This window comes from Babylonia areolata, chromosome 11 (assembly GCF_041734735.1).
Source record: "Babylonia areolata isolate BAREFJ2019XMU chromosome 11, ASM4173473v1, whole genome shotgun sequence".
NCBI classification, from domain to species: Eukaryota; Metazoa; Mollusca; class Gastropoda; order Neogastropoda; family Buccinidae; genus Babylonia; species Babylonia areolata.
The window spans coordinates 14,524,902-14,537,449 of NC_134886.1; the positions used below are offsets into that span (position 1 = coordinate 14,524,902).

The 12,548-nt window shown below is 37.1% G+C and overlaps 1 protein-coding gene across 1 annotated transcript; it reads right to left on the reverse strand.

Moving 5' to 3' along the window:
• Window positions 1–2,105: 2,105 nt before the first annotated feature.
• Window positions 2,106–11,778, reverse strand: LOC143287304 (sigma non-opioid intracellular receptor 1-like). Its single transcript, XM_076595252.1, has 4 exons — window positions 11,627–11,778; window positions 6,547–6,756; window positions 6,027–6,119; window positions 2,106–5,822 (listed from the first exon to the last, which is right to left on the reverse strand). The coding sequence occupies exons 1-4, from the start codon at window positions 11,766–11,768 to the stop codon at window positions 5,578–5,580; spliced, it is 690 nt and encodes a 229-aa protein (XP_076451367.1). The 5' UTR covers window positions 11,769–11,778; the 3' UTR covers window positions 2,106–5,577.
• Window positions 11,779–12,548: the final 770 nt, after the last annotated feature.

Genomic DNA, 12,548 nt, shown 5'->3' on the forward strand with positions numbered 1-12,548 from the left:
CGTATTTAGCTGGCGTAATTGTAAGAAACAAACAGTGGAGGACAGGAATAAATTTAGAACCCACAAATCTGCCATGTCACTGGTGAGGATAAAAGGTTGTGGCGTTTGTGTTTAGCGCGAGCTGTGTTTATGTAGGTTTATTTATTTGTGTTGCTTGTGTCTTGTTTGAAGACAGCTAACACACTGAATATTTGATCGTATGCTGATATAGTGTTGTGCTGATATCGTGTTGTGCTTCATGTAGAGTCTGTGTAGGGGTAGCCTGGTCGTGGTTACTGTACATGCATTTGCGATAGACCAACACTCATCTTTGTTTTGAGCGATCAGTTTTAGGGAAACACTGAAGGTAGGGGTTTGGGGGTTGTTTTTTTTCGCAGTCTCTGTCTTCTACGCCATTTCAGTGATATTGTATGCAGGCTGGTTCTCACATACACACAGGGGAGGGGAGAGCAATGCATATTGTGGCTGCATGAATGAGTCAGAAAATTTTAATGTATTTTCACACACACACACACACACACACACACACACAAACACACTCACAATCATACACACATTTACACACACATGTACACATATATGCACCAACACACGATCATATCAAAATGGATACATTTTACCATTCTGCTGATTAGTTATATTACAGTTTAAGGCAACATGAACAACATACTCCAAGAGAAATTATGGTCTGTAAATGTCTTGTACTCCCCCACCCCCATCCCCCGCAGTATTACCTGCACACAATGTGGTCAATGTGGCATGTGATAACAAGGTGGAATTGTACATTAGCAATAATATTTATAACCAGTTTTGCCACCATATTGTTCTTTCTGTCTTTCTCCAGCATCAGTTCAAGCAATTTGATGTGAAGCTGGGATGTGTATTTGTATATATATATCTATACATTATTTTCAGTCAAATGTTTATTGATTAACTTAACAGGAATGTTAATATGTTTTTTTCATCTGTATGTCTGTTTACATCATGGATCAGGAATGAATTATGGAGTGCCATTTCATATGCATTTCCCCCCTACTATTTTTGTTTTCTGTTTTGTTGATTTTTTAGACTGCACCTTTCTCTCTCCCCCCCACCCCCAACCCCCCTCCCCAAAACTGTATGTGTGACAGGCCCATAGATTTGAAACTATGTATGATGTTTGATTCTTGGCAGTCACTGCTATTTAAAAGTGTGTAAAGTACACACTTCATCCACATGTTTGCATCAGACTGCCTGTGCCTGTACAATATATGCTTAAATATGTACAAGGTATTCATTTGCATGTATAGTGCAGTAATTTAAAACTGTGCCATACTGGATTGGACAATCATGCTAACAGATTTTAAACTTTTTTAGTAATTCTGTGAAGACAGAGTCACCAGGTCTATCTGGAGTAAAAAAAAACGACAAAAACAACGACAACAACTTATATGCTGATTGAAATTAGCCTACTGGTGTTGCATTACCGGTAATATTGTTTATCACTTTGATGGCAAGACATTACTCACGTATAATGAGTCATTGATTCCTATCCTCAACATTATGATTATCAAAGCTGAAAGTGTGCAACAGTCTACAGGTTAAAGCATTGGACTTCCAATCTGCTAAGGGTCCCGGGTTTGATTCTGATGGATTAAAGGTTGTTTCTTTTCTGATCTCCCAGGTCAACATGGATATATATATATATGTGTGTGTGTGTGTGTGTGTGTGTGTGTGTGTGTGTGTGCCTTAACTCTCTTAGTGCCTTAACTCCCCATATGTGTATACACAGGAAGAGATCAAATCATGCATGCTAAAGTTCCTGTAATCCATGTCAGTGTTCAGTAGGTTATGAAACATGACACCAACCAGGATGCGCAGCACCAAAAACAGAGAACAGCTGTCCACACTGAGGTAAAAATATGTGCACACATAAACTCACATGTAGATAAAAGTGGATATGGGAGTAGCAGCACAGGAGTGCAGGAAAAATACAAAATCACAGCTTGTCAATGTGTACTCATTCCCCAACAGAGCAGGAATGTCACCTCACACCCAATGTAAAGGTTGGCCATTCATCATGAATTCTTTACAGTACTCTCTCACATGTATACAGATTATCAAAATCAGACTTTGATCTGGTCTTTATTTAGAAACTTGTGTGTACAAACAGATGGAACAATAAATTCACTGAGACACAAAAACTCTGATTATCATTAATATCAATGTGCGATAAGGAAAACTCCACAGTAAGTTCTCAATAAATGGAATGAAACAATGTTGAAACTGGTCCTGAATCTGATCTCTCTGTCTTACACACACACACACACACACACACACACACACACACACACTTCACATGCTCATTGACAACCAAGCGAGAACAGCACTTGTACATTTACATGAACATTACAGATTGAAGACTCCAGTTATCTTTTTTTTTCTCAGTCTAACATCAGAAAACAGAAGAAACTGAGAAATTAAAGTCTCTGGAAGAAACAAAACCAAACAAGAAAATGGGGAAAAAGACAGTCACAATTTACTTCTCACAAATCTCAACCATTCCGTGTTTTTCAAAAACTTTCAACACATACATTCAAACCAAAATGACAACACACACACACACACCAACACACACCAAAAGAAAAACAAAACAAAGACTGGCAAGCAGACATTTGTGCCAATTAAAAAACAAACAAAAACAACAACCCCCCCCCCCCCCCTCTCCAACAAACATTAATTAAGCAATTTACCAATTAACATATTGATATTCTAAAACAAATAAGACTAAGATGATAAGAAAAGGATTGATTTGAAACAAAACAGGATAAGATGAAAATGACGAAATGAATTTTCCAACAGAAGTTCAAGGCAGGAGAGGGCATGAGTTAAGACATTGAGAGAGTGACCCTCAATCATCGGAAGATTTTCCTCAGCTAGTCTAGGCCATCAGGGGAAAAAATCCAGTAATTAAAAAATACATATTTCAAGAAAAAAATTTGACACACACACACACACAAATAAACTACAAATTAAAAAAAAAAAAAAAAAAAAGGAGAGAGAGACAGAATAAAAAAGAGAGAAAAGTTTAAGTCCAAAAAATAGACACAGACACAGACAATCATGAAGACTCAAAGAAAAGTCAGCACACCACATCATTCCAACTCCAAGACAAGTCAAAATAAAGCTTGTGTCACACACACACAAAAGTTCAATGGAATCAGTACAGACAGGTTGCACACCAAACTGGAAATCAAAGCACAGGGTTCACAAAAAGTTAAGGACCACTTGGGAACATGCACAGTTTTCATGTTCAGAGTATGGTGAAATGATACTGAGTTTCTGGAAAGCAGTGGTGTATGCAACTAATGGAATGAGCACCGCTCAAATGCATTTTCAAGCTGTTAATGGTGCACGTTCCTGAAACAGCCCTTTGTGCAATCAGTAAGAGGCCATAATTATGCAGTCTGCATAATCTTAATTCTCTCAATTACTATGCTTTTTTTTTCTTTTTTTTTTAAATGAAACTGTGCCCATGTTTATGGAGTGATCTTTAATATTTCTTGGTTTTCTCCAAATCACCTCCCCTTCCACAGTCCGTTTGTCTGATTCCATGCACTGCTTCAGCATGGAGGAAGGTGGCAGAATTGTTGAGACAGCTTTCTGCCAACAGGTCTGGGTTCAATACCAGGTGTCACCATTTCTCCCAGGTTTGACTGGACAATCAAAATGAGCATCCAGTCATTTGGATGAGGTGATAGACCAAGATACCATGTGCAGCACGCACCTGGCGCACCGAAAAAGAACCCATAGCAACAAAAGGATTGTCCACTGGCAAAATTCTGTATAGGAAGTCCACTCTTGTTGGTACACAAATATATACAATGCATGCACTCAAGGCCTGACTGCTGATCAGGCATCTGCCGAGCAGTTATGGTGCAGCACGTGTGGAATTCTCAATGCAGTGATGCCTCCTTAGAATATGAAACTGCTTCAGCCCTCTCTCCTGCCCCCCTCTCCTGCTCAATACCAAACAGGACAATATGCCCACTTGAAGGTCAATCCAGGGCAGAAAACAAAATTGAACTTTTGACTGAGAAAACTAGGTATGACGGCCAAGTGGCTAGTGCATTTTAATTTCCCTTTTGAAAATCTGCCAAATCCTGGTGGCACTGCAGGGTGGGTAATGTCTGGAGATTTTCTGGGATCAAGGAATTTGGAAGACCTGCTTCGGCATGCACTTTCATCTATTTTCACCCATCCCATGTGTTCATCCCTGCAGAAGATTTAGCACCTGACCAAACCTCAGTCTGAAAAATTAAAATGTGCATGTCATAAAATACCTCGACCCACACCTGGGCCTGGTGCATTTTAGAATCAAAATCTATCCAGTATATGTAGGCCCAATCAGCCTCAAATGGAATATGCCCATCCTGACATTGAACAAGCAGAGTTATATGCCCCTTGTGGAACAAGCTGACCAACACTCTCTTGCACAGATTATATATATACAATATTTTGTTGACAGGAATTGACAAAGATGGTTACAAATCAGGAATGCATAAGAAGATAACCATGATGAAAAAACAACAACCAAACAAAAAAATAATGACAGGAAAAACATTTGAAAAAAAGTGGTAATTTCTCACACTCTAAAGACAAAACAGAAACACAGAGACATGTGAACATCAGTCAAAACTGAACAGATGTTTCTTCGGACAGCACTGCATGACCTGGGCTGCTGTTTTCAGACTGCCAAACACAAAAATCATCTACAGCATCTCTTAAAGGTATCCTCACCAGGAGGGTGGGGGTGGGGGGGGGGGGAATCAAAATGAGTGGTGGGAGAATAACGCCGCTGACACTGAAAATTTGAGCAGCAAAGAAAAACAACAATGAAACAAAAAGTTTTGGGTTTTTTTCCCAAGAAGGAATTAACTAGTAACATGACACAGACACAATACATTTGCCTTGATAAATGATTTACATAAATAATTCAAATTAAAAAAAAAACACACAAAAAGAACAAAGACTTTCTGCTTAATTATCAATGTACAAACAAACAGTGAGCAAAATACGACTACAAAACATGCATTCACTCGTTCACTCACACACAGACAAACACACCCAGTTGCACCCACAACTACACACACACTCTCAAATACTCTAACACACTCCCACAAAAACTACTTCATTAACTACACAAACAATGTGCAAGATAGGACTACACACATGTACTCACATGAACACATATGTGAGTACATCTACACATGTATACACACACAAACACACACACATACAGTGCTGTTACACAAACACATTCACTCCCTTTCTCACATTCACATATGTGCAAAACACATACACTCTCTCTCTCTCTTTTTCACAAACACCCACACATTCTCTCTCTTATGCATCCACAAAACACAAAAAAATTCTTTTGCACACACAAACAACCACACCCTCTGAGTCTCTCTCTCGCACAACTACACATGTACAAAAACACTTTCTTTCTCTCTCTGTTCCTCTCGTACACCACTCACACACTTTCTTTCCCTTTCTCTCATACATTACTCACAAAAATAGTCCTCCACCAACAATCTAAAGTGAATCTTTAAGGTACTGACGCAGATGAGCAAGGTAGAAACCAGTCTCCTGCAGCAAAGCTTTGCTGTAGACGTTTACTATATAGATTAAAGTCAAGAAATCGGTTGTGCTGAAAAACGTGTCCGCAAGGGCAAAACCAAGGGTGGACGGAATGAAGCCCCGGCCGTATTCAACCATCCATGTTTCAGCCTCAAAGGACACAGCTGTGGCCTCTCCCCATGCATGGAGGATCGTGTCACCTGCAATGCAAGTGTAGAGGGTCATTTTTTATTTCATCTATTTAGTTCAGATTTTAAGAGGTCAATGCATTCAACGATTCATACACACAATCACACACACACACATACACAAACACAGTGACACACTTGCTGTGTCTCTCTCTCACAATTCACACAAACACACACACACTGTATTACTCAGAACAGCACTGAATTGCAGAATACCTGGCCCAAATGTAGTCCTTTCCAGAGCTCCTTCCTTCCACTGGTGGAATGTTCCATGCAGGATGGTGTCTGATATGTTGGCCCAGTATCTCCCTGCATGTCAATTACAGCAAGTACTTTTTCAAACATATCTGGTATATGCCGTATAATTCATGATATTTTCTATGTACCGGTGCATATGTGCACACACGCACACACACACACACACACACACACACACATTTTTACACACACACACACACACACATATATATATATATATATATATATATATATATATATATATATATATGCATACCATGAAACTTAGACATACTTCCTAATAACACACACACACAGAGTCACAAGCCACCTAGAAAGAGATCACTGAATTAGAACGCCAAACATATTCTATTTTCATTTCATCAATCAAAGCCAAGTTGAACATTTATGATAAAAACAACAACAACCAAACAATAGTTCCACACCAACACTATTAACATAACTACTCTAATCTTGTTGCAAATGAGTTTATGCTTGCCTGAGTGCCCTGTAGTATCGACGGCTGATCCAAAGAACAAAACATATTCTGTGAGAGAGGCGTGAAGCAAGCACATAGCTCCCATCCAGCCACCAGCGTTCATGAAGATCCACTGGATGTCCTCATCTGGCAGGATGTGCCCTGGGTACTTCCTTCTGAACTCCTCCAGCACTTTGCTGTAGGCATTGGGAATGTCTTGGTTGCTCTCCACTGCACGGTCAAACATCAAATGATAAACAATAATATTATTGTACTATGAAAATGATCACAAGAGTGGTTGATTAAAAATTTTGTCTCTGAAGAGTTAGTAAGAGAGAGAGAGAGAGAGAGAGAGAGAGACAGAGACAGAGAGACAGAGAGACAGAGAGAGAGGGAGGGAGAGAGGGAAAGAGAGAACAAGAACAAGAACAAAAACTTTAATCTCCAGGCCTCCGGCCCCTAGAAAGAGGTCTAAAGTACACAATATCATATGGTGATCATGCAGTGACAACAAAATGTAAAATACATACTTACTTAAACCTGTAGGAAAAAAGTTCTTCTTGTGCATAGTAAATTAATTCTGAATTTCTTCATCACTGTCAAAGAATTCCTGTTGTATCTTCTGGGCATTAAATATATAAACGCAGAGTTTACAAATACTGTAAACAGAACCATTCTTCAGCAAGTAAACATACAACTGACCTTCAGAGTTCAGATGTTTTTGCCGCAGATTATTGTAAAGGACACAATTGTTTATAAAATGGTTTTCATCTTCGACCACGTTACAACGTTTACATGCGTAATTGGAATTACATTTGAATGTTCTCCTGAAAAATGATCCATTTATTGGGAGCAAACCAAGCTGTAATTTTATCAAACAGTCCCTAAAACACTTTTTATCCACAAAGTCAAAATATTGTTCACACTGAAAACCAGTTTTAAACAGTCTGTAGTTATGATATATATCTTAAGACATTACTGACTCGTCCCATTCTTGCATAAATATATCTTTCATTCTTTGCTTGAATAATGACAAAAACGTTTGCTCACAACCAACGCCCTGTTGCAACTGGACATATTCAAACCCAAGTCTGAATAAAGTATTTTTTTTACTAAAGACACCCAGCATTTTTTTCCCCTTTCATCCAGGTTAAACAACATCAAATATGCCTGTCTGGGTAATCGGTGCACATTCATATTCAACAACCTTAACCAGTACCTGATACACCTTATAACACTATTTATATACAGTGGATAATGTCCTAGTTTGCTGTATGCAAACCTGTTTGGTACTCCAAGTGGTATGTTCAAAAAACGTTTACATGCAAAGGAATGAACCTTCTCAATATTTTCAAGTCTATTGAGACCCCACATCTCAGAAGTGTACAAAAGAATGAGTTGTGCCTCAGCATCAATTGTTTTGAAAAAAACATCCTTTGGAAATTTTCAGCTTCGTTATATATTTTATACAGTCAATACATGCATGTTTTACTGCTAGAGGAAAAAAAAAAAAAAAAAAAAAAAAAAAAAAGTATATATATATATATATATATATATAGAGAGAGAGAGAGAGAGAGAGAGAGAGAGAGAGAGAGAGTTTCTTTTTTTGTTTTTTTTTTTTTGTTTCAAGAATGTAGTGGAATAAGTTTTTCTTCCTTTAAAATTACAGCCAGCCCTCTGGGCAAAAAGGAAAAAGAAGTAAGTCATGCACAGGTCACATTCAATACAGGAAGAGAAGAGAAGAGGAGAGACAGAGAGACAGAGAGAGAGAGACAGACAGACAGACAGAGACATAAACAGATACTGAGAGACAGAGAGACTGAGTTGGGAGAAGAGAGAGCAAAACAATAACAATATCGAATCATCATCGATATCTTTGGATATAAATATATGTAATAATATACGATAACTATGGTGTCACATTTGACTGACTCATAAAAGAATGATGAAAATTCACTTAAATGTTTTAAAGTTCAGTTCACTTTTTAAATTCTCAAGAATATGTCTCTGTAACTAACCCCCAGAATATGTAAGACCTGCTTTACAGAAAGGCGTGGTTGTGATGAGAGGTTTTTAAATTCTGTGCAAGTGTCGCTAATCATTTAAAGTGAACATTAAGAATACGGAGCAATACCATGGAATATTTCATGCTTGAAAAGGCCTTTATTACATGTAATGATGAATAATAGAAATATAGCCTTAAGAGCGAGGATGTCTACTTGTTTAAAGTCAGAATCTGTCAGAGAGGTTGATTTATTGATATTTCAACAGCTCTTTTTCAATGGTTTAAACAGAAAATTGCTGGCTGAATCCCAGGTGTAGAAGCATAGTCTAAACAAATCGGAATAAATGAATGCAAAGATAGCTTCATTGCATAAAGTTAAAAAATATATCTATTTTTCTGAACTGACATAGTTTTGAAGCAAGATTTTTGGACATAACTTCTAGCTGTTTAGACCAAGATAAATAGTTATCAACCATTATTCCTAAGATTTTATGATTGACGACTATTTTTTCATTACCAATATAGAACACTGGTAAATTTTGGGAAAGGTTTTGTCATTTTGTCTCGTGGTAATCATTATCAATTTAGTTCTAAGTGGACAGAGAACCATGTGGTTCAAATGAGTCCATTTCACAAGACTGTTGATACTTTCTTGCATGATAAGGTAAGCCCTCTGAGCATCAGCAGTAGTAAAATCAAGAAACATGTCTTGTCTGTTGTCACATTGGGCTTTTAGAGATAATGATTAACAGACAGATGGACAGACAAAGAATGTGAATGTGAATAATTTATTCATTATTAGGTATTGGCCCTTCATGAGCTATGATGAAGGGGTGTACATGGACATACAAGCACATCACAGCCAAAATAAAATGTAAAATACACACATCAATGCTCAATAAAATTGAAAATCAAAATTAATGATTAAATTATGTTGATCATGACAATACATTATCTCTTAATTCAATTCAAGCATAATACATGAAAACTGACAAATTCCAATCATCACTATGGATCCTCTGTGTGTGTGCTTGTCTCTGTGTGTCTGTGTGTGTGTGTGAGTGCGCACGTGTCTGTATGTGCGTGTGTGCATGCGTGCGTGCGTGCATGCATGTGTGCGTGCGTGTGTGCGCTCTACTGAAATAAACATGGCAGTTAATATAAGAAAACAAATGTTATATGTGTATATGAATTATGTGTGTGTGTTTTTTGTTTTGTTTTGTTTTTTTAATGTTGTTATTTGTTTTTGTTTTTATTTTCCTCTTGTTACTATGTTTTGGTCAAATATATATGTATATATATATATATATATATATATATATATATATATATATATATATATATATATATATATGTAAGAAAACACATATTATAATAATGATGTATTTGTTTATGTGCACATGTTTTCATGAACTTTTTTGCTGTCCCATCATCCATGCTAGCTTATAAAAGATCGAAGATCTTTGATACATGGACCAATTCCTATGTGACACTAAACATCTTGAACATAAATTCTCTTTAATATTCATAACAGTTTTCCAGGTGGATGATCAGTAGCAATGTCTTTAATACAATTTTACTTTATTAGACTTATTTAACTGTTGAACATGCACATTACAAGTTTGTATAATGTGTGTGCATGCATATTTTGTGTATGTGTCTGTCATGGGAGTTGGGAGTGGGAGTGTGTGTGTGTGTTTGTGCGTTTGTGTGTGTGTGTGTGTGTGTGTGTGTGTGTGTGTGTGTGTGTGTGTGGCTGTGTGTGGAAAGGAGTGGGGTGTATGTATGTGAATGAGTGTAGATTGTGGGAGCTATACATTGTGTAGAACTCTGCATGAATGCATGCATGTGCTCAATTTATGTGTGTAACCTATAACAGTATAAGTGAGAGCTGAGTTTTAACAAATTTAAGTGAAGATTGTGGGAACTATGTGCAAGGGTAGAGCTCTGCAAAAATTCATGCATCTGCTATATTTATTTGCATGATCAGCATTGTGTGTCTGTGTGTGTGTGCATGTGCGTGTGTGAACACATAAACGTTTATAAATTTGCATATGTAATATGTATAATCCCACTGAGTAATGTTGTGTGTGTGTGTGTGTGTGTGTGTGTGTGTGTGTGTGTGTATGAATGAGTATGTATGTGTGTCTAAGTGAGTGTATGAGAGTGCGACGCGCTCTTCCTGGGGAGAGCAGCCCAAATTTCACACAGAGAAGTCTGTTGTGACAAAAAGAGAAATTATACAAATACAAATACAATCTATGTATCTGTCACTTTACTGAATTTAAAAATTTTTTTTTTAATGTTTTCACTTATTTGCTTAATTTGAATTGAATTATTTCATTCCATTTTTTGCTAATGTTTTATACAAATTTGGGGTAGGCTCTCAAGGACTGATCAGCATATTGGGTTTATGTGACGGTCAGACATCTGTTTCTTTTGTGTGTGTGTGTGTGTGTGTGTGTGTGTGCATGTGTTCAACAGCAGATGTGGTGTAGTGTATGTATAATGGATCAGTCAATTCGCTTTAACACCCCCTTAAAACCGAATATTTATAACTAAAAGTCAACAAAGACTGATCGAGAAAACTATAGAATTAAAATCTCACTGCAAAAAATATGGTGCAAAAAATGTTGGTAGGTTTCAGATTCTATTGTTTCAGAAGTTAAATGGGGCTTCTTATTTTTCTTCTTCTTTTCCTTCTTTTTCTTCTCTTTCTTTCTCTCTTTTTTTTTTTTTTTTTTTTTTTTGTTTGTTTGTTTGTTTGTTTGTTTATTTTTTGTTGTCTTTCATTAAACTAAAATCCCTGCCCCCAATGGCCCTCTCACACACACACAAAGGACACACACACGATGAATAAACACACACACATACGCTAAGTACACATCACATGAAGGCATACAATCTTTCGCCAGGCGTGATCCAGATCGCGATCACCTCATCACGCCACTTTCCACTCGGACTGCGCTCCCAACGTAACCATTCTAATCTTACCGGTCACAAATGTCAGAGTGCACTGGAACTGCAAGGCCAAGTAACTAAGTAAAGTAACATTACAGTCACTATTCAAGAAAGAACCTTGTGCAAGCCACTCACCAACATATTTTCGGGCGATGCCTGCCACATCTTCTTCAGTAAACAGGTAAGATTTCTTTAGCAACCAGTAGTGAATGCAGAAACAGAAGAAGGATCCCACAAGAAAACTTTTAGCGATAAAACGAAGAGCACCCCAAACCATCTTGAGCAGACTGTGTTCGAAAAAGGGAAGGAGAGTGCTTTTACTTTGGCGACGTTGCTACGAGAATTATTTCCCTTCATATTTATGGCGGCTTCCTTGGGAGAATCATGTCTGACATAAGGGTGACACCACTTGGTGAGTTGTATTATTAAGCAAGCTTCGTATAAAATTTATTATTTTACTGTTTTGAAGACTAAGGACTCCTTTATTTAAAAAAAACAAAAACCAGGAAATTATCACAGTTCAGTAGAGACAAATCTATAGTATGGCAAACATGTCGTGAAAATAAAACAAATGAAAACAAATAAAACTCATACTGCAAAGTGGTTGTGTTTTGTAACATGATGAGAATTAATTTCACTGGCATTTACTTTTACAATAAGAAATTGATCAAAATGTTTCAGTTGAAAATAATTTATTTTTATTAATTAGTGATGAACTACAAAAATGACACACACACACTTGCGATCCATGGCCTCGATTATCATTGGCTTACCGCTTGGACCTCTTTTGCTGTTTAGGTCATCACTTGGTTGAAATTGTTTATGAATCCAACAAGAATAAACTCAACAAGAATATATTATAAATATTATTATATATCTGATCTGGAGACGGATGGGCTCTGCCAGATTTGACTTTCTCAAGACATACTTATGAAAAAAAGATTACAGAGAACATACCAGATCATTTGCAGCATGGGTTAACATTGCCTCTGAACTGAACCAGATTGTTACTGTACTACTATTACTACTATAGTGGAGAAGGGAAGAAACATGTACA